The following is a 26,843-nucleotide window of genomic DNA, read 5'->3' as shown; positions in this document are numbered from 1 at the left end:
CTGGTGAGAAACCTGCACCCTGCAGTCCAGGAGGCTCCAGAGCGCCCCCAGACACAGCCCCGCGCCCCGGCCCCGATCCCCACCGACCCCTTCCCTGCAGCCCGGCACAGCCAGGCCGAGCCTGGACAGGCAAACTAAGCGGAGCGACGTCTTTCAACAGGACCACAGAATTACAGAACGGCTTGGGTTGGAAGGGACCTTAAAAATCACCCAGTTCCAAGCCCCTGCCATTCGCCGGGATACCCTCCCACTGGACCAGGCTGCTCAGAGCTCCGGAGAAACCGGACTAGAACGCTCCCAAGGATGGGGCAGCCACAGCTTCTCTGGGAAACGCGTTCCTCTGTCTCAGGGCCCTCACGGCGAAGAGTTCCCTCCCACTACCTGATCCAACCCCGCTGACTCCCGGCCGGACCCATTCCCGCCGCCGCCTCCCCCCGGCCGCCCCCAGAGGCGGGGGGGCGGAGCCTCCGCCGCGCTCCCGGCCCCGCGCGCGGGGTTCACTTCCGGCCCCGCGTCTCCCCCCGCCCCCTCCCAGCGGCGGCGGCGGCAGCGAAGGAGTTCGGAAGTTCAAAATGGCCGCCGCGGCCGAGCCCGAGCAGCGACCGCCCGAGTAAGGACCGGCTGGAGCGGGGGAGGCTTCTCGCTCTGGAGCTTTGGGGAGGAGGAGGAGGAGGAGGGAGGTGGAAGGAGAAGCGTGGGCGAGGGGACTGGGGAGGGAGAACACACACACGGGACGGGGACGACAAGAAGCGGCCCGGGTGGAAGTGGTGAGGGAGGAGGAGGAAGGGAGTATGAAGGGGAGGATGGGGGAAGGCGGCCGCTCCGGGGGAGGGGGGGTTGCTGTAGGCGCCGCTGGCTCCGCGGCGAGGCGGCCCGGCGGGGCCTGGGGCGCTGGATCGGCCCGTGGATTCGGGCGGGCCGCGCGGGGGGAGGGGGGAAGGGAAGCGGCGGCGGGCGCGTGTGCCCCGGAGTCCCGCGTGCGCCTTCCCGCCCTGGTGGTGCTCCGGCCGCGGGGAACCGGGATTGCCGCCGGCGAACCGGGTTTGCCGCCGGTGCGGGGGACGTGGGACGTAGGAATGTGCATCTTCCGCGTGGCTGCGAGGCCGCTGGCCGCCCGGGCGCGCAGGGCTCGGGCATCCCTGAGGCCGATCCGGGCCGGCGCTCCCCGGGATTCCCCACGCCACTCAAACGTACACGCACCCCCACGCACCCTCTCCGAGCGGAGCCGGGGGGCTCCGGGCGAGCGGGTGCCGCGGGGCTGCCCTGGGGCCGCCGAGCCGCTGCCCGCCCTGCGGCGAACCCTCCTCCCTTCCTCCCTCCTTCCTCCGGGCCCTGACCGCTCTCGCGGTATAGAAAGTGCCCGTGCTGGTGGAAGCAGAAAGTGATTTGTTGCCGCCAGCCCCTCCTTCCAGCCCTCGAAATGACTGGCAAGTCCCGGCTCCCGTTGGGAAGCGAAGATCGAGCTGCCGCCTTCCTGCCGGAACGGGGCTCCCGGGCGTGCGTTTTCCAGGCACCCCGGTTAGTGCCCGGGGGTTTTGGGTTTGTCCACACTCAGGAGCTCGTGAACGCAGTCTTCTGGAAATTCTTCTGGGAGTTGACGATTTAATGCTTGCTCTATCGCTGTTCTTTACTTCGTTAATATTTTAGCCATATAAACTGCTTTCTGTGTCTTTTTCTCCTTAAAGAGTTTTGATTTGAGGTTTGATTTTATTTTTTATCCTGGGAGTAGAAAACAGGTGAGGAAAAGCAATGGGGGTACATGTGAGCTATGTAAAACACATGCACGTGAAGAATAGCGTTTAGTATTGTAGAAAGTGAAGTAATAAGGTAGAAGCTGATGATAGGAACCCTGTATGAAGGAAAAAGATGGGTGAAATCACTGCACATCCTTATGAACTTCCTATAATTCTTCTCCTTGAGTTGAAAAATAGGAAAAAGTAGGGCTATAACAGGTTCATGTCACAGTTTCTCTCTATTTAAAGCCATGAGCACCTAAACATGTAGGCATGCCTCATCACCTTCTGAAATATTCTTTAAAAGCTTTTTTATCCGTGTCATTGTATCTCTGAAGCATTTGCTGGAAGTAAAAGTTTATCCACAGTTTAATGAAATTACTTGAAATAAATGTATCCCTGTACATGAAGAAAACTTGAACTATTTCTTGTATATTAATGAACCTAATGTTACTGTTGAGTTACAAAGACAGCTGGCAGTTGTATTGGCAGCCTGTAGTGGCCTGAGCTGCTGCTGTGGTGATGTGTCTCATCTGGCACCTTAGCTACCAGCTGGCTTTTTCAGAATTTAAGATGAGGTTATTACATAACTCCAAAATACATACAATAGCAAAATAACTTCCTTAAAGATTTTGGTATCACTTTCTGCTGTTAAGAGAAGGAAGACTTACCTGGAACAGCTTGAACAGATGTGATTTGTATTTAATATTTTTATAATGTCTTGAAGTACCTTTAATGTGCTAACTGGGGACTTACACAGGATCCTGGGTCCAACTAAAAGAAATTTTGAAGGGCACATATTTCCCTTAAAATTCTCCTTGTCACATTTCCCCACTTATGTCACAGATGACTTGCTCAGAATGGCAAATCCAAGTTGAAGTTTTGCATTTAATGCTTCTTCTTTTTTAAACTTTTTATAATGCCAAGAACAGGATAAAATAAGCTCTTTTAAAGCCAGTTTTTCCTCTTTTGTTCTGATATTCTCTTATCATAATGGTCTGGAGTGTCAGGAGGTAGCAATTAAGAAAAACACCTTTCTGTATGCCTTGAGTAAGCAGAAGTAGTAATAAAAAGCATTCTGAGTTAAGTCTCTGAATATTCTATATTCTTAAGTCAAACAGTTTGTTCCTTTTGGAAGTTGATACTTTCATAGCACTGAAGTTTTAACAAATAATTTTAGCCAATAATTTTAGTGTACTTTGCAGAAAAGTAGGCTTTATTTACTAGTACAAGAATTTGCCTTAACTCAAGCAGGAGAGAGTAAATGTGCACTGCTTGAAGATCCTGTCCTTAATTAGGAAGACACTAATCAAATTCATAGTGAGGTGCTGTCCTATAGGTCTGGCTTAGAATATATATCTCTGATACATTTATTGGATCAGATTATTGATCGTATTCTTCAGAAGCAACTGAAACCAGTAGAGTTCAGAAGATAATTTCCACATTTCTGTGTACATTCACCCCCTGCTCCTGACTGCCATGTCTGGGGGATTTCTTTTCACCTAATGAGGCTTAGTATACAGCAAAGAGCTATGTTTAAGTTATTAAAGTGGTAACTAGTAAATTTCAAAGCTGTAGTTTAGATGGGGTGAGTTTGTAGAAAGGTGAGCTTTGGCATCTGCAATATTATTTCAAAAGGCAGATGTCTGTATTAATAGACAGTAACTTAATTGATGTTCTGAAGGAGATGGGGAGGTATTTGCTAAACACTGTAAAAACCCCTATTGCTAAGCCAGTTTCAGTGGCTGTGGAGGATAATACAAGGAAACGTGTAGCATCAGGACTGAATTTTATATTTTTTGATGTTACTATTTGGCGAAATTATAGTTAATTGAAAATATTCTTTTTAGAAGAAACACTGTATAATATTATTTTAATAACCTGCTGTACACTTATTTTCAGCTGTTTTGGTCAATGGCATTTTACCGGTGTCAAGATTACCATATTTTTGAAGCCACTAATCTGCTGCATACTATCAGAAGGTTGCTCTGAAATTAGACTTCCTTAATTTATCCTGTTCCGCAATAGTGTTCCCTGTATTACATAAATAATATAAATTATTTTACTTTTTTTTTTGTTTTCTAACAGGTGTGTACATTTAGAGTGCAGTTAAGAGAGTTAGTGAGCTCTGCATGAGATTTTGCAAGAAGGTTTCGTAAGGTGGTCAGCATCATACCTTGAAATAAATTTTGATCTTTGGAGCACAACTGTTTTCTGCCCCTTGAAAATGCTTGTTAAAGGCATAGCTTGGGTTAGGCATTGGAATGGAGCAGAAAGTGACATAGGTGAGGATGTACTGACAAATAAATATTCAGCACTGTTGTATGCTATTAACAGGTAGTTCAGAATTGAATGTAAAGGCATAAGCATTGATTCCATCCACACGTTTGGTTTTATCAGTGCATTTGCTGTCTGTTCCTTCCATAATATTTCCTTCTGCAGCTGTAGCTGTCTGTTCCTGAGGAAGTGTGTTTGCTGTTATAACTTACTTAAATTAGCGGTACATTTTTAATTCTCCCAAAGGTAGGTGAATAAATGCCAGTTAGCTTCTATCATAAAGGCTGTCTATTTAACATGAAATAAAGGACTACAGTGGGTTGATAGTACTGATCTCTTTATTTTTTGCAGGGTTGAGGATGCTGAGGCATCCGAGAAAAGTATGAATGAAGAAAATGGGGAAGTGTCAGAGGCAGACCAACCTCAGAACAAGCACAGCAGACACAAAAAAAAGAAACACAAACACCGAAGTAAACACAAGAAACACAAACATTCTTCAGAAGATGACAAGGACAAAAAACATAAACACAGACACAAACATAAGAAACATAAATGGAAAGAGGTGGCTGATGCCTCTGACAAAGAAGATGGACCAGCTAAAAGAACTAAAATTGATTTTTTGGCTCCTCTGGAAGACTTAGAGAAACAAAGAGCATTGCTGAAAGCTGAACTTGAAAATGAATTAATGGAAGGAAAAGTCCAGTCTGGGATGGGATTAATATTACAAGGTTATGAGTCAGGATCTGAAGAAGAGGGGGAGATTAATGAAAAAGCACGAAATGGAAAAGGACCTACAACAAAGTCAAATACTAAGGGGAAATTAGAACCTGTGGACAATAAAACTAGTTCCAAGAAAGCAAGTAAGAGTGAATCAAAAGAAAGGACTAGGCACAGATCTGACAAAAAGAAAGCCAAGGCAGGAGTTGATGGAGTCAAAGAGAAGACTACTAGAAGCAAGTCAAAAGAAAGGAGGAAATCCAAAAGTCCTCATAAGAGAAGTAAGTCTCAAGATCAGACAAGGAAATCTAGGTCTCCAATACTTAAGAGGAGATCTCAGGAGAAAAACAGAAAGTCTAAGTCTCCTCCAGAGGATAGAAATAAGGCTGATGATAAAAGTAAATCAAGAGACCGCAGAAAGTCTCCGCTTGTAAATGAAAGCAAAAGCAGAGATCGTGGTAGAAAATCTAAATCTCCAGCAGAACTAAGAAGCAAATCCAAAGATAGAAGATCACGGTCCAAAGATAGAAAACCTAGGAGATCAGAGACTGACAAAGAAAAAAAGCCAATTAAATCTCCTTCTAAAGATGCTTCTTCAGGGAAAGAAAACAGGTCCCCTAGACGACCTGGCCGCAGCCCAAAAGGGAGAAGCTTATCTCCCAAACAGCGTGAAAAGTCAAGAAGAAGCAGATCCCCTCTCTTTAATGATCGTAGATCTAAACAGAGTAGATCCCCCTCTCGAACCCGCTCTCCAGTTAGAAGAGTGAGGAGCAGATCTGCAGAAAGAAAAAGAAGAGAATCAGAAAGGAGGCGTCTTTCTTCTCCCAGGTAACTTAAAGGTGTATGAGCCATCACAAAAATGTATTATGGGATGAACTATCTTCTAGTTTAGAGTTTATCTCCTCATTTTGTTGGGAAAATAGGTATTGAAAAAAGGTAATCAGATTGTACACTATATTGTGAGCTTACTTTGTATGTATTCAGTGTTTTTTAAAGACTATTTTTGCCAGCTGTCAGAGATGCAATTCACCTTGTGGTTGTTAAAGTGCTAAGTTATTTGCTGCTCACATCCTTACTAGGAACAAGTTTTGTAACTGTGTTCTCCTTTTTATCACTGGTTGGATTCAGAATTTGGCTTCTATTTTGTTTCTTTGTCAGCAGTTCTGTTGCTTTCCAAAACTTCTGTGGAGTGAGAATCCTCTCCAGTATTGTATATTAATGTTAGCTAAAAGTGGATAATTAGCCCCTCTTTTGCCTCAAAAAAAGCCCTAATGATAGAGTCAGTATGTGTGAATGTAAGCAGATTTTTATATCAAGGTGTCCTTCTTTGAGTTTTCTTTATTCAAAATATTGTAGATTTTCATTTGCTAGTGAGATGCAATGTTGCTTTGTTATTGGACTGCTGTATGCAAATATCATATTTTGCATACACTTAAAGGATAGCTATTTAATATGTTGGTGTAGTTGTGGCATTTTTTAAAAAAGACAGATTTAGCCTACGAAAGCAGTTACCTTGCAATTTGAAAGCTAATAATGCCTGGGTGGTGAGTTTCCAAGAAGAGAACAATGTATGTGTATGCATTTTTGGAAGCTAATTCGTTAACTGTAAGAAGTTTAAGAGTCAGAAGAGTTCGGCATTGGATAATAAATAATTTAAAATTTTGTATCAGGGGTTTAGCTTCACCCAGTCTGAGAACTAAGAAGTATGAATTTAAAATGAATTGGAACCACAAAGCTTAATGATTAGGCACCTAAAAATGTGAAAGTTTCAGGTGGAGGCACAGAAGGTTACTCTGGTTTCAGGTATGGGGTATCTTTGGGTACTTTGGAGAATGGTCCTAGTGATGCTCACCCGATCAAGCAAGTATTGTAAATGCTACCAGTTTATCTGGCTGCTTTCTGGTGAATCAGGAATGTGTCAGCACCCAGCCACTGAGTTTTTCTGGCATAGTAGTTGGTTTTTCCTCTGCAGTGTTTTGCATCTTACAGTTTTCATTTTTCTTGACAGCTTGCATTGCAGCCAGCTTGAATTGGTTGTCTAGACACTTATTTCAAGTGATGCATGTGTCTAGAATTTTGCTGTCAAATTCATACTTCTGTAACTGCGTGGTGAGCAGCATGTGAGTGGGGGACTAGTAAAATATTTTCTGCTGGAGGTGTTTGCAGATCAGCAGGAATAATCTTTCCTTGTAAGACATCTGAATTAATTCCACCTGTGTTCAAGTTTTAACTACTTGTAATTACTCAAACTACCGGAGAATTCCAGGAGCTTTAATGAACAGTTTTATCAAAAAAAATCCCAGTAATTTCGTTTTTCAAGTTTGTTTCCAGTGTTCTAAGCTTGTAAGACACTTCTCAGGTCCTTGACTGAAGTTACTCATTATGTGATGTTACTATGAATTCTTAATCATCTCCCACTTTTTATCTCACCCCTGTGATCTCTGAACTAATTTTTTTTTGTAATAGGTATTTTGATTAGGTTTTGGCAGTAAAACTACTCTGTTAGTCAGGAAGCCTGGAACTCTTCATCCTGTGCCTTTTTATGTAATACTGTTCACAAGAACATAATATAAATTAATTGAGCTAAAGGTATTGGCCTACTTCAGCATTTGAGTACAGTAATTCCTTGTAGAAACTGCCAGTACTCTGCACATGCATACATTTTCCTTTTGTCTCACTATTTTGCATCAGTTCTGTATGTCTGACCATTGTCTGTAGTTAAGGTAACTGAAACTGATGTAGCAGTCTCAAAACAAACGAAAAAAGTCACAGAATGGGTGGAATTAGTCTTTCAGACTTAAGATATTTTGTTCATTGATGAGATATAACACCTGTTATTCCAAGTTGTTCCAACTTGATTAAAAAAAAATCAAAAATAAGAAGCAGGGAGAAAAGAGTAGCAACACTTCCTTTGAAACAGGGTAAAACTATTTTCCAATTTCTAATGCAGCCTCATTAGAGTAGTTGTTAAAATTGTAATTTATATTCTTTCCAGTTTTTGACTGACCTCTTGCTGTCATGCAGTTACACTTTATAATCCCATCAAGGATATTTTTATCTTGAATAATTGTGAGTCTGTTTAGGCAAGAATAAACAAATTTTGAATAGTGTATATAGTATCAGACTTGAATGATTTTTTAATTTGAGAAGGGAGGTTTAGATTTTAGTTAAGAATTCTAGTTTTCATCTGCTGTTTTAGAATGTGTGAAATGTTGAAGCCGTGCAGTTGTAGTGCCCAAATTGAAACAGACATTATTGTCACTACTGTCAAGTAGCATGACCCTAAGCCTAAATTTCAATAGCATGGTGGGAAGTTGGTGAAATAATTCTCAAGGTTTTGGGGTTTATGTATTGTTTCAGTACTCTGTCTGGTACACATGAAAACAGGCCACTATTTATGTAAGACCTAAACACAAGCTTTGTTTTAAAACCTCTCTTAGCTTCATGGTAATAAATAATGAACTGTTTCCAGACTTGTCCTGAGCTAGATCTTTGTATGGGCACACAGTTCCCAGGGTGGGGAGAGACATGCAGGAGGGGCAGCCAGCTCTGCAGCCTACTTACCCATCCCTCCCTCAGAAGCCCATCTGGCGGTCCGTCACCTGCAGTAGTAGTTTTCAAGTGAGTTTTTAGAGGGAATGGATTTTTTTTTGTTTTCAGCTTGCTCCTGATTTTTACTATCACTCTCTTCCTCTATTTTAAGAACACGGACCAGGGATGACATTTTGTCTAGGCGGGAAAGATCCAAGGATGTCAGCCCACCCAGCAGATGGTCCCCATCCAGAAGAAGATCTCGGTCCCCCATTAGGAGGAGATCTCGAACACCCCTTCGACGTAGCCGATCTCCCAGAAGGCGGAGTAGATCTCCTCGGAGGAGGTAAAGACACCCTGTGTTGCTAAGTGTATTTTGCAAGATATTACAGGAAGAATAATGATTGCTATCATATGTGTAAAAAGACCGTGCTATTTTTTTTTCCATATTAATATGTGCTAGCACAATTAAATTCATTTTGTCCTCAGTTAATTAAATTGCTTTATTACTTGGAATCATTTAGTGTCTTCATGTTTTCTGAAAAGACTTTCCTTCTTTTCTTAAAAAAAACAAAACAACCCCCAACCCCAAATCCAAATCTCCTGTTCTTACCAAACAGGGATAGAGGCCGGAGAAGTAGATCTCGCCTTCGAAGGAGGTCCAGGTCACGTGGTGGCCATAGACGTCGAAGCAGAAGCAAAGTAAAAGAAGATAAATTTAAAGGTAGTCTTTCTGAGGGCATGAAAGCTGAACAGGAGTCTTCATCAGATGAAAAGTAAGACTATATTTGTAACTTACACTGATTATTTACAACTTGCAGTTCCATTGATACCAAGAATGAACGAACATTTGTCTTGATGGTATAGATTTGAGTTGTCACCTAAAACCATAATCATGTCTTTGTACTTGTGGTCTTGTCAAATTAGTGTTGTGAGAATCTGAAAAACTTTGGACTATGCAGAAAATACCAAGACCTGTTGGCTAGTGGGCAGACTTGTGGGGAGGATGTATCATTAGATTTTTAAATTCAACTTGCTCAGTATCTTGTGAAAACTTCTGGTCTGCTTACTAAAGCTTACTGCTTGAGGAAAAGCTTTAATAGCTGAAAGGATTAACTGCTGTCTGCAAATTGTGTTTCTATTTCCTGAACATCTGACTATTCAATTGTGCAGGAGTATGCATTGTTAATGAAATTATTAAGGAAAAATGATGCTGCAGTGAAAAGGAACAAGGATTTTTTGTTTGTTTGTTGTCTTCTAGAAGAGGGCTGTTAATTGTTGCAATTAAAAATAGAATGCAGAAACTCCCAATGAGATACCAAGAGATAAATTTTCTTTTAAGGAAATGTAAATATATGCAGTGGGATACACTGCATTGCTTTCTGAGGCACTTGAACAGCTATTGTTCAATATATTCTGTGCTTCATATGCCAAGGAACTGCACTTGGTAAAATTCAGTAGGTAATATATTTATGAAGTTATATTTTAAAAATCATATTTTTGTAGTCTTGAAGACTTTGATTTGGAAGAAGAGGATGAAGAAGCAGAGATAAGACAAAGGAGATTACAGCGGCAAGCAATTGTTCAGGTACATAGTTACAGGAACTAATTCTGTGTTTTTAGTATAAAATGTCAGGGTAATGGAAGACTCTTTGCCTACTGCTATATTACAATAGTAATTCCCATTGCTGTATTTTTCCAGTTAGTTCATTGTAAACGTTTGTCTCTCTTAAACTCCACACTTCTATTGTCACAGCATTTCTTTTAAAACTGAAGTGACTCTTCTGTGAGTCATTTTTTGCTACAGTCAAACATTCTCTGATGGTCTTGAGACATATTTAAAATGTTCTTCAGTTACCTTCATCTGTAGTTTTTCTCTGTAGCTGTATCATTGATATAATAACATCAGTGTAACAGTAGGTCATATATCGATTAACCTAACTGGTCAGTTTGTTTCAAGTAGAAGTTGTCCTTGTCAATTTTGTAAAGCCACTGTCATGGGTTCCTCCCTAAAAGTACATGTGAATTGCATGAACTTCTTACTCCAGTAACAAGGTAACAGTAATCACAGGTGTAATGTGTGAGCCAAACCCCTGAAGGAAGCTGTGGCCAAAGGCGGTGTCATTGTACAGTACGGGTGAGCTATCTCTTTTCAAAGGTGGGATTTGGCACACAATTAGAACAAGCAGGCAAAATGCTGTAGCGTATTTATTTAGTATCAGGTACAAATTTACTGGCTTTAATGTAGTGCTTATTTTAAACAGCACTAAAAATACTGTTCATGGTTTGAGTTTTATGTAAAGCCTGTTGTAAAATCTTTCAGAGCTGTGACTGAGCCAAACCATATAAATTCTTTTTAAAGACTGGTTACACCTGATGTTGGTCCAGGCTGGAAGCAAATTGCAGAGCTGAATTCCCTAAATGGAAAAACCTCTGCTTGTATTATTGAATAGTTCAACCTAGACAACTGAGTGGTAGCAGCATTTCTTCATCTTGATTTTTACCTTTTAGGATGGGAAGTGAGATCTGTATAATTTTGTAGTACCTAAGGGGGACCAAAATTGTAAAGATGATGTTTGAAGATTTTAATGCTTTTGAAATTTTTCAACACGAATGAATAAATAGGCTTTATAGTTCACATAAAAAAACCTAAATCTAAAAGCTACTTTTCTGTACCATAACACTAATAAAACTGGGAAATATTCTAGAATGTAGGATATAAAATAAGTAATTTTTCATCAAAGACTGTGTTTAAGTGTTTGTGTGCCAGGATGGTTTAGTAATAATTTTGTTGCTGCTGACATTTTGTTGTGCATAACTAAATAGATAATATTCAGTAATAATCTGTTTTTCCAGAAATGTAAAGACCTAAAGCACACACATAAATATTTCAGTGTTATGGTCTGGACTGTGGTGGATTGTGACAAATTGAATTTTCAGAAGTTATATCCCATTTTGAAAATAATCTGTTGTCTTTATAGACATAGGTGATTATGAAAGCAAAGATTAATGTTTCAGCTGAAAGCCCAAACCATTGAAAGGGTGGATGTGAAAATGTTTAAATTGTGATAAGCTATTAAAAAGTAAATTTCTTTTCAGAAATACAAAGGCCAGACAGAAGACAGTAACATATCTGTACCATCTGAACCAAGCAGCCCTCAGAGTAGTACACGTAGTCGCTCAAATTCTCCTGACGACATCCTAGAAAGAGTTGCTGCTGATGTTAAGGAGTATGAACGGGAAAATGTGGACACATTTGAGGCATCAGTGAAAGCCAAGCACAACCTCATGACAGTTGAACAGAACAATGGTAAGATTCTGACATCTCTCTAGTGCAATTTATGAGATCTCAGACACTTGGCTTCGTTTACTTACATACTTCCAGACTAGGAAGTAGTCCTAGACTACTTTTGGATGGAATTTGGAATGGTTTTGGATGGACTTTTTGGATCAAATTTGTGAATGGTTTTGCAAATATTATGGTACTTAAAACATAGCATTAAAATAAAGCTTCCTTATTAGGAAGGATAATATGAGTGGAACATGTTCTCTGTATTTCTGGTGACTCTTAACACAGTTTGTGCTTTACATTTGGAAGAGCAAATAATGATGCCTGTCTGTATCGTTAAGAGTTACCCTTCCAAATTTTTCATTTCACTCAGGCAAGTTGTTTTCTTAGAGGCTTAGTATAGTCCTAGAGTTTATTTTGTGAGGGTTGGAAGTTATGCTCCTTTTATACCTTTCTTTGGTCAAAGCCATTGTGTCAGAAGAATATAGGTGGGTCTGTAGTAATTAAGAATGATTAAGATTAATGATTAAGAACGATTTTGAGGGTCATTGCTAGTAAGTCCATTTTAGTAGCATAGCTAATTGCTGAAATGGGTATTTTCTTTCTCTTCTCCCCTGTCATGTACTCTATTGTACAGCCATGTTGAAATTAAATCAATTTTGATATAAAACCTGCCTTTTGCCAGCTGCAGCAAAAGGAACATGGAACATCTCACAACGTACCCTGTAGTATTGAAAGTCTGCTGCTTTTCTTGTCTTTTGAAAGTGGATTACTGTACATCTTCCAAGTAGTGAGAGGTGTGTGCAGTTGCTGTATGGTTGTATTTGAGCTAGTTGAAGCTGCTTTGGTTTCTCTCTACAGTTTAATTGCAATAGCAATGTTTAATGAGGGCTGTGGAGCCTGCCCAACCCCTCTGAGGGAGAGTTGCAGTTAGCTTGTATTTCATGTACTGTGCTACACCTATCTTTGGGGGCTAAATATGCTGTCTCTAATGGATGCTTCTCTTCAAAGTAATAAAGCTGCATCTCTTTGGAACTGCTGTACTGCTCTATAGTTTATCCTGGCATTCCCTTGAGCCAGCAGCATTGGTGAAAAGAACTGTTTTACACTTTCTTTGCATACCACAAGTTAAGGCTTATTATGTCTAACAGACAATGTGCTTTTCCTATTTTGTCAAAGCATGTACTGCTCTCTAATTTTGTCTATTAAAGCATATGAAAATTTAAGTCTTAACTGTATAGGCCTTTTCCACATAGACATGTAAAACTGGTTTTTAAAGTTACATTCACATTTGGGTGGTAGAATCTGGGTTGGAGGTGGCTGTAACAACAGCTGAAACCAGTGGGCTGTTTTCCTCTGCAAGAGTAAATTTTTATTTCTATCCTGACCTCTTGTAGGGCCAGAGCAGTAAGTTGCTAAGAAACTAGTCAGTAACTCATTGTAGCCCAGTACAGGTGACTGGAACTAAAAGGAATATTTGAGGAAGTTTTTAGAAGTGTCTGTAGCTCAAAACAGTGGTATAAACTGCCTCCCCACAAGTGTCAGGTGACAGGTCTATGCTTTAAAATAGTGGTATCAGCATGCTGGATGATTTTTTCTGCTGTCAGATTTCAGTCTGGTTATGTGGTATGGAAGGAGTTTGTGCATCACAAGACTTGAAGCCTCTGAGCTAAATTAACCGTTTATTTTTCTCCATTGCATAGTGAAAGGAGGGTTTCCAATTTACCATGTTCATGGAGGGCTGCCATAATGTGTGCATGAATGAAATAGTTTGAAGTTTGCTTGCTTTTACTAATGTGTACTTCATTTATATTTCTTTGCTTTTTATCTTATCAACCAAGTAAAATGTCTTTGGGATTTAAAGATGATTAAAAGGTGAGAAAGGGATAATCTTGCCCATAACAAAAATGTTTCTCTTTAACACATTGCATTTGACAAAAAGCTGCACACTGGGTCCTTCCTAGCAGGGTTGGAGAAAACATTTTCCAAAGAAAGAATTTCTGGGCTTTACAACTTTGGCTTTTAGTAAAATATCTTGTGATTAGCAGAAGAGCATGAACTTATGTATTGAAAACTGTATTGAATTATGACTGTATTTTTTCTATATATACATATAGTAATTTTTTAGTTCTTTCTATACATATATATATATATATAATCATTATTTGTAGGGAGAATGTAAGTATGTAGTTTTTTTCTTTCTGCTGTGCTTACTTGAAAGCTATTGCACATAGTTTTTCAAAGAGATACAAATTTTTGAGTTGTTTGAAGAACTTAAGTAGTCTTGAGTTTTATATTCTAGAATGTGAAATGGTATTTGCTAGAAACATTAGTAGAGCTACCTGTTTGCCAATGTACTGATCTTAGACTGTGTTGTAAAGATACCAAGTGCCAAATTATACTGGCAACAGAGTTATCATTTGACATCTTTTTCATGTTGAGTAATCTGAATTTCATTTTAAGGTTCATCTCAGAAGAAGCTGCTAGCTCCCGATATGTTCACAGAATCAGATGATATGTTCGCTGCATATTTTGATGTAGGTAATTCTTGGAGATGAAATGTATGATTTTTTTTCTGCTTGATTTGTGTTAGAGTCACTGTCATTTGAGGGTTGTGAGAACTTTGATTTGTAAAAGCATGTACTACTAAGTATGTTCTTAATCTTTTGGTCAGCCAAGGCAGGCAGAGTGCTTCTTAATTTACTATTCAGTGAAATAAAACCTGCTGAAATCAGTGGCAATTTTACCAGAGTTAGTGATTGGGGAATTCACCTGCTGTTTGAATACAATGGCACATGTTAAAAACATGAATCTATTTTTAAGTTCCGCTTATTATTGTTACCATGTTGCAATGTTCTAAATATGAGCTTTTTCCGGAGATTCATGTATGATTAATTAAAAAATGTGTAAGATACTGTAATTGACTAATGATGCTGTGTTGGAGTAATCTGGTGGTTTGTTTGGAGATTTTTTGGGATGAAGATATAAATTTCCTGGTTTTACTTTAACACTTTTTCATTAGCTTTTCTCTAAACATGCTGCAGTGACCCTCAGATATTGGCAGTTCAGCGACTACTTTTGAGACTTTACGTGCCATTCTCTATAAATCCTCTGCATTGTTGCTGATTTGCAACAATGAGAAATAATTAAAGACAAGAACTTTCTTCTTAACTTAAACCAAAATTAACAGGAGAATTTTTATGGCAGATACAACACAGGCTGTGGTTTCACTCTAGTAACACTGGTATCCCTCTGACCTGGAAAAAAGATGAATACTTGAAGGGTAGTGTCTGTGTGAGGGTGCATTTCTAAAAGTTCAGAATTTAAAAGTGGGGATTTATATGGCTTGTAAGTGAGCAGCTCCCCTTCCAGAAACTGTTGTTCAATTTAAGATAAACTTTGCTACTCATAGTTTTGACTTTGTGATTAAAATATTGCCCATTCTGTTAGGAGATGTCAACAGCAGTTGTAGAAGTGTTATGGTAGTATGTATAACAGTATGAAACAAGTGGCATGTAATGAACAGAAATTCAAGGCTTAAACAGTTGTTTTCCTTGCAAAATGCTGAACTTTTTTACTATAAACTTACTGTAAATAAGTAGTCTTACTTAGATGGTCCAAAATGTGCATTCTAATGTGACTTACATAAATTCCTTGTGAGTATTAATTGAAACTTTGCCCATTTATGTTTAATAATAATTCTGTTGGTTGATCTCATTCTCTTTCCTTGCATCAGTCTTTAGATACTGGTATGTAAATAACATTAAGTTGTTTCTCCTGCAAGTGTGTTTGTATTGTGAAGAGAACAGTTTTTCAGTAGGGAAAAAGGGCTTTGGGAAGTAAACATCAAAGAAAAATACAGAGCACACAAGCAAAGCTGTTAATTTTCTTTTTATTTCAGAGTGCTCGTCTAAGGGCTGCTGGGTTTGGAAAAGACTTCAAAGAAAACCCCAATCTCAGGGATAACTGGACAGATGCAGAAGGCTATTACCGTAAGTTGTGTTTGTTTATCTGCAAGGACAGGTAGAGGGAGGGTGCTGAGTAAAGGTCCTCATGTATAAAAGTATGGAAATGTTGTTCTAATGCAGATGTATCCCATCTGCATTAGAAAAACCCAGAGCCCTCTCTGAGTGTGTAATGTAATGGATGAAACAAGCATGCAGGTTTTTACCTCAGTTTTGAAAGGACTCCAAACTTAGAGAATCACCCCTTGTTCCCCATAATTTCCACAAAGCTAGGTGATACAAAACATTGTACACCATGAAATTAAAGAATCTTGCTATTTACCCTCATATTTTGTAATGCTAGAGAATGGTTGATTTTTCTTAAAAAGTTCCATTATGCTTATACCTGGTAACTTGAACTTGCTTGGTTTTTATCCCTCAGGTGTTAATATAGGTGAAGTTCTAGATAAACGTTACAATGTCTATGGTTACACTGGTCAGGGAGTCTTCAGCAACGTGGTGCGAGCCAGGGACATGGCCAGAGCAAACCAAGAAGTAGCAGTGAAAATCATCAGGAACAATGAACTTATGTAAGTAATGGGTTTTTTTGATGGTAATAAAGCATGTGGAACACTTGGAAGTTTTTCACGGTGTGACTTGAATCTCCCTTTGTTTCAAGTGAAGTAACAGATCACAGCTGTGATTCCTGCCTTTTCTGCTAATACGAGCCAGATAATGGGAAGCGCTTGAGGACTATATATCCACACTGCTTTACAGCTATCACAGGAAGAATGGTATTTGTATTTTAGTCAGGCACTTTCTCATTTGCAAAATTGCAGGGAACAGTGATAGCAACAAACAAGGTTACAGCTAATTATGAGCCCTACGTTTCTTGAGATGGGAGATGTGAACTGTAAAAATTTTGTTTCAATGGACCAAATCTGTTTGGCAGGCTGTGGGTTGGATCCCAGTCAATCATCTGCAACTTACAAAAAGATCTCCATACATTGAATTATTTTTGTATATTCTCTAAACATCTGCATGTATATGAGATACATAAAAATAGGTGGCATTCTCACTGTTGAAATACAAAATAAAAAAGAGGTCTTTCAGAATGGGTGAACATTAACAAGTAATACCTCTTAAACTATGTCATTTGAGGACTTGACTTGTCTACAATACTTGTTTTTATTATCTGCTGCAGTATTTATACAGTAATTTCTTTTGTCCTCTTCTGTTAATGACAACTTAAATGAAAACCTTTTCCGTGTATTTTACCTTGGAAGTTTTAAAAGTTGTCTTACTGTGTGTATAACTGGATTTGTTTTCATTATATGAATAAGTATCTAGAAAAGTTTTAAAGGCAAAAGGGAGGCTGATAAGCTGTTTCAGTTTGGTATGTTGTATAGGTAATAAGTTTGGATGTGTAATTGAATTCATAGTCAGTTCAGTTTAAATCTTTTAATACTGTTGTATGTGGTGAAGCACTTCTTTAAACAAGTAAACTTCCCAAGTGAGTGCCATTTGAAATTTGTCATGTTACAGGACAAAATCCAGTTTTAGCCTTAGATAGAACTGAGAGTAAGGAAAGTATAAGTAGGTTGCAAAGGTACAGTGAATATCCAGGAATTAAATGAACTTGCCTAGTATGTAGTCACTGACAGCAAACCGTTGTTGTGATCTTGGTTTCTCAGCTGTGGTACATTAAGTATTGAGAAGGCACTTCTCATTCCTGGATAATTATAGCCACACAAGTGAATGTTTAGATTTTAAAAGATACTAGAATTTAACTGATTTTCTTTTATAATCACATTTCTCTGTTTTCAGGCAAAAAACTGGCCTAAAAGAACTGGAATTTTTAAAGAAGCTCAATGATGCTGATCCTGATGACAAGTTTCATTGTCTACGGTTGTTTAGGCATTTCTACCACAAACAACATCTCTGTCTGGTATTTGAGCCTCTCAGGTAAGATAACAAATGTTTGGGGTTCTCTGTAAAAGATAAAGTACTACTGTGTGTTCTTTACCTTTCTGAATTTGGCTGTTGTTTTGATACCTTGTTCTAGTGCCAAGATTCAAGAATACAAGGAACTTTGGAAAAAAAAAATTGTCTGTGGGCACAAATTCACAGACTACTGGACTATTTCTGATTTATTTTTAGCACTGTTGTGAGTTTTCTGCCTGGAAAATATTTGAAACAAGATAATGTATTAAAGATAGTTCATCTCTCTTGTACTGGTCTTAATGATTTTTTTGCATATGTCAGTATTTTGATTAGTTTTCATAATTCTTCTTTTTAAGGGTTTGTGTTAAGATGCATTCCCAGAGAAATTCAGGAAATGCTGTATATTCTGTAAAGAGTACACATATAGTAACAGCCTTAGGGAGAAAATTGTTACAGTGATTCTTTGCATGCTCACTTTCTGTTCAAGTAATTAAGCTCTTGTGACAGGTTGATTGTAGATACTTTTTTATGGTAGATCAGTTATATTAATTGCCTTAGTCCCCATTCCTACCTAGAGACATCAGTTGTTCAAATCCTAAGTCTTCTGTCTATGTCATATTTTAAGTTTTGCCATGTTTGGGGTGAAGATAAGTTATATATTGAAACAATGCAAATTTTGTGAGATTACTATCATATTTCATTAATAAGCTGTAGAACAAATTATTGTCTTGTGCTACACTATCTCTTGATAAGACACTTTTACCTTATTTATGTCCAGTTATGTTTTTGTCCTGGAATGATTGTCTTTCTGTCTGCTGCTTAAGTCACCAAAAAAGTCTCATCAGCTTTTATCTTTCGCCTGTTTCCTTTTTAATTTATGTCTGAAAAAAAATTAGTACAAAGGGTTTATGGTTGCTAAGAAAATCCTGTTCGTTTGCAAATAAATACTCTCATATCAATATTGATTAAAAATATGCTCTGAACTAAGTAAGTCTATTGCAGTAAGTAATTACACAGCATAAGACAGATCTGATTGACCAGCCTTTGTGTTCAATTCTGTAGCTCACAGTGGAATGTTGAATGCTGCATTTCTCAAAAAATATGTAAAGCTAACTGGTTTGTTCAAGTTTGTCATAGAATTTAGGAGGCCACTATCGGTTTTTCTGTTAAGCTGTTTCCAATTCTTTCTTTCCCCTTTCCCTTAACAGTATGAATTTACGAGAGGTGTTGAAGAAGTATGGGAAAGATGTTGGACTCCACATTAAAGCTGTGCGTTCCTACAGCCAGCAATTGTTCCTGGCTTTAAAACTTCTTAAAAGATGCAATATTCTACATGCAGATATTAAACCAGATAATATTTTGGTAAGTAACAAATAATTTAAAACCTTTTTTTTGCATGGTCTGTAGCGTAAAATAAAGTATTTGTAATTAATATAATTCTGTTAATTTAGGTGAAGTGGTGAAGTCAAATTTGCTGAAAATACTAAGGGTTTGCACTTTGATATAAAATGATATTGTGGTATGAATAGTGAGAAAAAATACAACACACCATCTAAATAAAATCTTTTGCAAACAAACATTCATTGCCATCTATCTTTATAGAAAGCAGACTTTCCAAAGTAGGACAGTTTGGGAATATTTCTCTTACAGGAGAAATATTCAAAATTTTCCCATCAATACTTGAGAGATGTTCTTGCTTTCTGCAAAATGGTTGTTTGGGTCTGAATGGAGATTCTGTTTATGTGAGTGAGATGAGGGGGAAAGGTCCTTAATGCCTCTTTTCCAGTAGGGCATGTGAGCTACATCAGAGGAATACAGTGGTTTCCTTTGGTTTTTTTGGACATCATCCCTGTGACAAACTCAGATGTTTAATTTATCTAAAATGTTCTCTTATTACTGTCTCAGCACTAAAATCTACTATTCACATCTCTAAGCATGAGATGTGAATAATATGCTGTTTTATAAGTGGTACTCTGGATACTGGAGTTGCAAGTCTAAATTGCTAAAATTTCAATATCTGGAATGAAATCTGGGTCCACAGATATTTTGTTATGGGAAAAGTACATGAAACTGACCTTTTTTTTGTATTTTGTAGGGTCTGAAGACATTAACTCTCATTTTGAGAAAGTTTTATAATTTTTAGAATACTGAGAGGAAGGAACTTCCAATTTAAAGGCTGAATATTTTTCCTGTCTCTGACTTAAATGTGTTGTCACTTTTACAGTTCTGTTATCAATTCTGTCCACAAATAGTACTAATAGATATTTTTGTTTAACTTGCAGGTGAACGAGTCTAAAACGATACTAAAGCTTTGTGATTTTGGCTCAGCTTCACATGTCGCAGATAATGACATCACACCCTATCTAGTTAGTAGATTTTATCGAGCTCCAGAAATCAGTAAGTATATTTTGGATTAGCTACATCTATCACATACCAGCAAGTGCCAGTATTAGCAGATGAAAATTTGACTTGAATTTATTGTCTAGTCTTAGCAAAATATGACTCTGAGAATACAATGGCTGTCAAAAATTCAGACTTTGAAGGCATGTTCGTGTGACTCTTCATGTATGCTGGTGATCAGCTCAGTGAAAAGTCATTCTCATGGGTTGTAATTATGTTTCAATTTAGAGGTATTGTTCTGACTTCTTGGTTTTTGCTAATTTAAAGCTGATCAGTTTAGGCGTTAGGTAAAAGCTTCCCTTTCTAAAATAGGGGTACTTCAAAAGCTAAAAGGTTTACGTCCTTCTTTTATGGTAGCTTTTTATTCCTAAGAAGAGCAGCACCAATATAGTGTACAAATCAGATTTTTTTTCATTTATCTGCTTTTGTGGTATTATATCAAATTTTGCCTTTATGGAATTAACTGGAATTGCTCTGTTTCAGTTATAGGAAAAATCTATGACTATGGTATAGATATGTGGTCTGTAGGCTGCACATTATATGAGCTTTATACAGGAAAAATACTGTTTCCTGGCAAAACCAATAATCATATGTTGAAACTTGCCATGGATCTCAAAGGAAAGATGCCAAACAAGGTAAGAAAAATAAGTACTTAATATATTAAAGTGCTCTAATGAACAGTAGAACTTAGAGTCTTTGTTCTCCTGGAATTCTGTTTCTTATATATTCTTAACAGTAAGTACTAGACTTTGCTCTGACTGTATAATTTATACTGATTTAAAATCTTATGAAGTGAAAGTATACAGCTTCTTTTTCGTAGACTTAAGTATAAAGTGAAAACAGAAACCTTCTAAGCACTGACCTGAAAAAAATGCGTAAGTCAATTAAAGATACTGTGTCCTTTTTTAAAGGGTTTAAACTGTATCTTTGTACTCAATCTCAACATCTCTTCCTGTCGTTTGGTATTTTTTTTATTAGTATAAAATTACTTATTTTAGTATTATTAGACATTGATGTTAATTGTGAAATGTGTAAGACACAAGAGAACTTGCCTGAAACTCTTGCCTCTTCCTCATTTTCCAGATGATTCGAAAAGGTGTGTTCAAAGATCAGCACTTTGATCAAAATCTCAACTTTATGTATATAGAAGTAGATAAAGTGACGGAAAGGGTAAGTCCTCCATGTGTTGACTAATCCATGGCTTTTTCCAAGCTTTCCTACTACATGGTCTTTCAAATGTACCTTGGCTTCCTAATTAAAAACAAGATTTTATAAGCTATTACAAAGTCTTTTGCAGCAGTATGGACAGATTGCATAGTTATAAAATGGCCAAAGAGATTTTTTTTTTCCCTAGGATGTAGGAACATGATTAAGAAAACTAAATTTAGTCTGGTAGATACACAGGGTATCTCCATATAATCTATCCTTAAATTATTAATAAAAGAAATTCTGCCTTCATTTTGTAGAAGGACATTTAGAATTACATGGTTATATGTATGAGGTCACTATTAATTTTGGTATCATCTTGACATATATTTAAGAATCACAAAATAGTGGTCAGATACGGGAACTGTCCATTTGGACTTCCATGTTCTGAGTTAACTGGGATGTCAGGTTCATGTGTGAACCTGTGTTGGTGGCCTCCCCCTCGACAGTGTTTTTTCCACTCTTTCTCTGCACATGATGATTTTATGAGGCTTTATGGGGGCAGGGTGTTGCTGTTCAGATATGAGACAAGCCTGCAGAGAAGCTGCTGCTGAGGCTCTGTAAAAGGGATGGATAGGGGGTTTGTGCATTACTTCTGTTCTACAAGGCTACCATTTCTGTGTTTGTAGGAGAAGGTTACTGTTATGAGCACCATTAATCCAACCAAGGACCTTTTAGCAGACTTGATTGGGTGCCAACGACTCCCTGAAGACCAGCGTAAAAAAGTGCACCAGCTTAAGGACTTGTTGGACCAGATTCTAATGCTAGACCCAGCTAAACGGATTAGCATCAACCAGGCTCTGCAGCATGCCTTCATCCAGGAGAAAATTTAAACCAGATGAAGAAGTTCAAAGGGTTTGATTAATTAAGATACAAAGACTGAAGAAATTTCACAGCAGTTATTAATGTATATAAACATAAATATTTCCCCTGCAAAGTTGAGGAAGAAATGATACATTTGAATTAACATCAAGGCTGATATTTCTTTTAGAAATGTTAGAGTAATTCTGTTTTGTGTCTTATGTGAAAATTTTCACTGTAGAACTGTTTTAATTGCCAAGACTGCACAAAAGTACAATGCTAATGTATATGGTTGCAGTTCGTATATATTATAAAAAGAAAAAAGCATCTGTTATAAAAAAAAGAAAGAAAAAAAAAAGAGAGCAGTAATACTGGGTGGTTGATTTGTTTTTAGCAGACTTGGCTTCATTTTTGTCTTTACAAAATGGCCAGCATAAATGCTGTTTATATTCACATTTTCCTAGGTGTGTGTGTGCAGGCCACAGCAGCATGCCCTTGGTGTAGTCAGTGCCGAAGGGGGTCTGTTCCTTCTTGAGCCTGCCCGCAGGGATGGTCTCCTCTTTTAAAGCAGGTTGTGTACAACTTTCAGTACACTGAAGGTAAGCTAACCCATCAACATCACCGGTGTTTAAGCTGTTATTTTACTGGAACAACTGGCAAATGAGAGACAATAGCATTGTGGCAGAATTCCCTGCATGTTTGAGAAATGATCTTGTTTTGTTTTCTGGCATTGCAACCGTGGCATAGTTACAACTTCTGTTCTGTTCATCACATTTAAAACTGGGAGAGAGCGCATTTGATGGATAGAGCGCCTTCAGTGTACTGTTTCTTATTAATTTAGTTTTTTTAATCAACTTGCTATAGACTTTGTATACATTTTGTTAAATACAGTTCACTATGACATAGAACCAATACTTACAGAAGAGTTTTCATTTAGTAATTACATATGTTGGGATCTCATTCAAAAGACCTTATACCTAAAGGATAGATAGACAACATAAAGAAATTTTTAACTATTTGTATGTCATTTTGAAAGTGTACTGCTTTATGCTAAAAGTGTTTCATTTGTTCATTGTTTTCATTATTTGTGATCATGTTGTCTTTCAATACAGGCATAAACCTTCCACTCTTGAACAAAGCAGCTGCTTTTTAAAAGCGGTAATTGCTTCTTTACCTTTTATTTCTTTTGTAAATGAAGCTTTTCTTTAAGAAATGTGACTTTAAAGTGTTGTCTCTTGCATAAAACAGTTGACACTTACTTATTGTAAAGTGAAGATTGTTCTGCTGCATGTAAAGTGGACCATGCAGATTTCTGTATGTTTTCAGTATGCATCATTAGATAATAAAGTCTTTTGTGAACAAGGCATTTGTAGCCATTTTTAAAAGAATCTGTCTTCAGTGATGGTAAATCAGGTAATTTGTAAGACCCACCCCTGCATTTCCTATTAATCATTTAATTAAAGGGATTATTAAATGTTATGATCTTTGGGAGAGCTATAGGCTATATTAATTGGATATATAATTATCACTGCTTTAAAACAAAGCAAAAAACCCTACAGATACTGTCTGTCTGCTTTCATTGTAATGAAATTATTCCTGTAGGACATGGGATTAAATTCAGGCTTTAACTAATGTTTGTGCTGTTTTTCTCACTTTTCCTTTTTGATGGTGCTGAAAGAGAAAAAAGGAAAGCGAGTCACAGGCCACTCAACGCCTACTCCATGGGTCTGATTTGCTGAGACACCAACTTCAGCTTCCTAACAAGGTTATTTCTGACAGCATGTGTAGATAAACATTTAGCAACAAGTTAAAAGAGTTGAGACAATTGAATTGGTTATACAGCGTGAGGAAAACAGAAACAACCTTTTCAGGTCCATACTGCTGTTTTAATGTTCTCTTTGACGATATTAAAAAGTTCATGTTTTCATTTTTTTATTAATATATTCTGACAGGGTGTGGAAACCCCACTGGTTTCACGTACTTTATAATACTTTGAACTAAGAAGGATTTTTGTATCCATCTAGGTACATAATGGCAACAGTCATGCACTCTTAGTGCACTCAAGAATGAGGAAAAATGCCACAAAGCAGGTCATTCTGCTGGTGGGGAATACCCCACCAAGGAGGTGTAATGAACTAACTACGAAAACAAGCAGGAGATGGGTGGTTTTATATACCTATTTGGAACCTTCAACCTGTCTCTTCTCAATTTATATTGTAAAATCCCTAATAAAAAACAATTTCTCCCTATTTCTACATGTTGAGGTATCTTTTTCATACAGGAGATGAAAGAAGTTAGCTTTCATGCTTAGTGAAACACTAGTTGCTTGCTAGTTAAATACAGCAAGTGTAACTTGCACTGTTACAACATAGGCAGCACGTCTGAGGGCACTTTTACACAGATGTAGTAATAGCTTAGTCTTTCTGTTGCTTTGTACTTTATTAAACTAGGAATATGAAACAATGAAATGAGTTGGTGATACAGAAACAAAGCAGTAGAAAAGATGCCCCTTAATGCCTACAGAATTGTTTTAAGCTGTTCTGGAGAAGCATAAAGTTGCTCGTTTACTTGTTCTTTGTGTTGTAGGTGCAGCTCAAAAGAAGATGAAGGCTACCAGAAGATATGAACAAAGGTTTCTGTCCTATAAAAGATATGAAAAATACTCTTCATCTAGTTCTGTCTTAATCTTTTAGTTTCCAGCATTTGAATTTAGAATTGATTAACACTGCTGCGTTACTGATAATTCCTGAAACATACTCGATGTAGTAAAATTTTTTACATGGATTGTTTTGTTTCTGGTTGAAGAGATTTTTTATTGCAATTAAATGCAGGTAAACTAGCATTACCTTTAAATTAAGTATTCTTAAAATGATAGAATGAGCAGTAAAAAATCTATTACATTTAGTAAAAAAACTGGGCCATTATATTTGGTTAAAATAAATGTGTTAACCAGAAAACATTTAAGCAGGTGATGCACTTTTTTCTTTAACTTCAGTAGTTTCATTATTTATTTCAATTCTGTCAAACTTATTATCCATACAGAGGATAGCTGGCAAGGGGTTATTTTTAAAAAAGTAGGTTTCAGTCCCCCATCCAGCTGATACTTCTTGTTGACAACAGTAGAAAACTCTTTAGTTCTGGCTTCAAAAACCTCTGGACTTGAGGATTTTTTGACACCATTAAGGCCCCTCTCCAGTTTTGGACAATGCCTGTCCCAGAACCTGAGGTCTCTAAGGAGAGTAGCTGTGGCTGCCATTACAGTCAGCTGAATTCTCACAGTTGTGGCTGGGTGCAAACAGAACAGCTGTGCAACAGTGAACAATTTCTCAGCTCATCTAATGGGGAGGATAACTTACCTTTTCCTCCTGAGCACAAATTTTTAATTTATGTCTTTGCTAGAGGTCCTACATAGAGAAGGTTTGGCTAAATCTACTGTGCTGATTTCTGTTACCTTCTCCCTCATGGTGACAGGGAGCTTCACATTTAACATACTCAGTTTTCCAAGCCTTCTGAAAAAACAAGATTCCAGCCCTGTGGAGTTAGAATGTGTTTTTATTACCTTGGTGTATACAATTTAGTTTAAAAATTAATTGCTGTTCAAGAGTTTTTAATAGAAGATAATGATTCCTTTAAAACCTTTTTAATAATACTTTATCTCCATACATAGGGTAAGTGGCATTAAACCTCTGAAGAACCTTTATGTGTATATTGACCCCCATACAGAAGGCAGACCAGACTGTGATACTGCTGGAGATAGAGGGATCTTCTACAGCATATGTAAAATTGTAATGTGGGTGGAGGATGTTGAGAAGTGGCAATTGCTTGAAATTAATAAACTATGCTTAAAACTTGACTTCATCCTGTCTTCTTTTGTGCCTCCATATCCTACTGCAAAGTTGTGAAATGTATGAACAATTTTTAAATGCACTAGAAATTAAGTGTAGTTCTTTGAAAGGGGTTGCCTCCTTAGATATCAGAGGCATTAGAGAATCTCTCGAAAAAGTCTTCCTGAACATGTAAAATGGAGCTTTTGTTAAATTGCTTGTATAGTTTTGGAAGCCCCCTCAAAAATCAAAAAACCCTCAGAAAACTGAAGATTTAATGTGGATTGACTTTCATTTTCACTGTGTCTTTTTTTATCTTTTATAGCAACGTATTAACCTGTACTGAGTCAGGGGATGAAAGAATTGCATTGTATTGCAGTAAAGAGAAGCTATATATACTTACAGATTAATCTTTATAAGGGGAAAAAAATAGGTGGGGAGTAGTAGCATGGTGAATTGGGAGGGAATGTGTGTTTTCATTTATTGTAAATTTTGTATCACATTATTAATTTAAGTATACTTGTGTGTGGGTACAGAAGTGAGACTTACCAATGTGTTCTACACTTCTGTGTCTTAGTTTTGTTCATCTAAGTATGTAGATAATTAAAACTTAATTTTAACTTGTGACAATACTTACTCTAAATGTAAAACCTTGGCCTTCCATCATACATCTATTGAATTCTTCACTGTCTTAATTACTTCCTCACAAACATTGATTTTGATGATTGTGGCCCAAGTATCTCTATAAAGTAGGTATAAGGTAATTATTTATAAAATAATGAGAATCCATGAACATTTACAAAGATTCAGTGTTTGGCTTAAGTTACTGAGAAATAATTTTACACTTATGGGAAGGTATAAATTAATAGACTGTATCTGATAGAGTAACTGTTGATGGTTCGGTCTCAGAAGTGACTTTTTAAGTGAGAGTGCAACAAAAGAAACCAAGAGGGGTCCCTGAGGATACCTGAAGTACACCTAGTCTGAAAAATGGGACTGATAGTAGCTACCAAGACTAATAAGCAAAGGAAGTCTGTACAGCTTTAAAAAGGAAGGTAACAAAAGTTACTGGGCACAAGAAGGCAGAGAAGAAAGCACTCTTGATTGCCGGGTTAAAATCCTAATTCTGTATTGTTAAAGGAAATGGACCTTTTCACAGACTCTTAGTGAAACTCTG

At 37.7% G+C, this 26,843-nt stretch overlaps 1 protein-coding gene across 5 annotated transcripts; it reads left to right on the top strand.

Annotated features, from left to right (window-relative positions):
• Nucleotides 1-547: 547 nt before the first annotated feature.
• Nucleotides 548-25,695, top strand: PRPF4B (pre-mRNA processing factor 4B). Of its 5 annotated transcripts, none has more exons than XR_008430513.1 (19): nt 548-610; nt 4,362-5,555; nt 8,431-8,604; nt 8,879-9,034; nt 9,765-9,846; nt 11,358-11,568; nt 14,011-14,084; nt 15,449-15,539; nt 15,934-16,081; nt 17,319-17,456; nt 18,644-18,797; nt 19,718-19,832; nt 20,319-20,470; nt 20,919-21,005; nt 21,671-21,948; nt 22,307-23,000; nt 23,521-23,607; nt 24,429-24,474; nt 25,510-25,695. XR_008430513.1 is itself a non-coding variant. In XM_053940685.1 (15 exons), the coding sequence occupies exons 1-15, from the start codon at nt 573-575 to the stop codon at nt 21,872-21,874; spliced, it is 3,018 nt and encodes a 1,005-aa protein (XP_053796660.1). In that variant the 5' UTR covers nt 548-572; the 3' UTR covers nt 21,875-23,206. The 5 variants fall into 5 exon arrangements, 1 of the variants encoding a protein (XP_053796660.1); XR_008430510.1 differs by having other exon boundaries at nt 21,671-22,441; nt 22,955-23,000; XR_008430509.1 differs by having other exon boundaries at nt 21,671-23,000.
• The last annotated feature ends 1,148 nt before the right edge of the window (nt 25,696-26,843 follow it).

Source organism: Vidua chalybeata, chromosome 1 (assembly GCF_026979565.1).
Source record: "Vidua chalybeata isolate OUT-0048 chromosome 1, bVidCha1 merged haplotype, whole genome shotgun sequence".
NCBI lineage: Eukaryota > Metazoa > Chordata > Aves > Passeriformes > Viduidae > Vidua > Vidua chalybeata.
Note: the sequence above shows the minus strand (reverse complement) of the source record. Positions and strands in the feature narration are given on the sequence as shown.

Coding starts and splice junctions, on each gene's coding strand:
- PRPF4B (XM_053940685.1), top strand. CDS start 573: ATGGCCGCCGCGGCCGAGCCCGAGCAGCGACCGCCCGA. Junction 18,798..19,717: donor TTAAACCAGATAATATTTTG/GTAAGTAACAAA, acceptor TTTAACTTGCAG/GTGAACGAGTCTAAAACGAT. Junction 19,833..20,318: donor TTATCGAGCTCCAGAAATCA/GTAAGTATATTT, acceptor GCTCTGTTTCAG/TTATAGGAAAAATCTATGAC.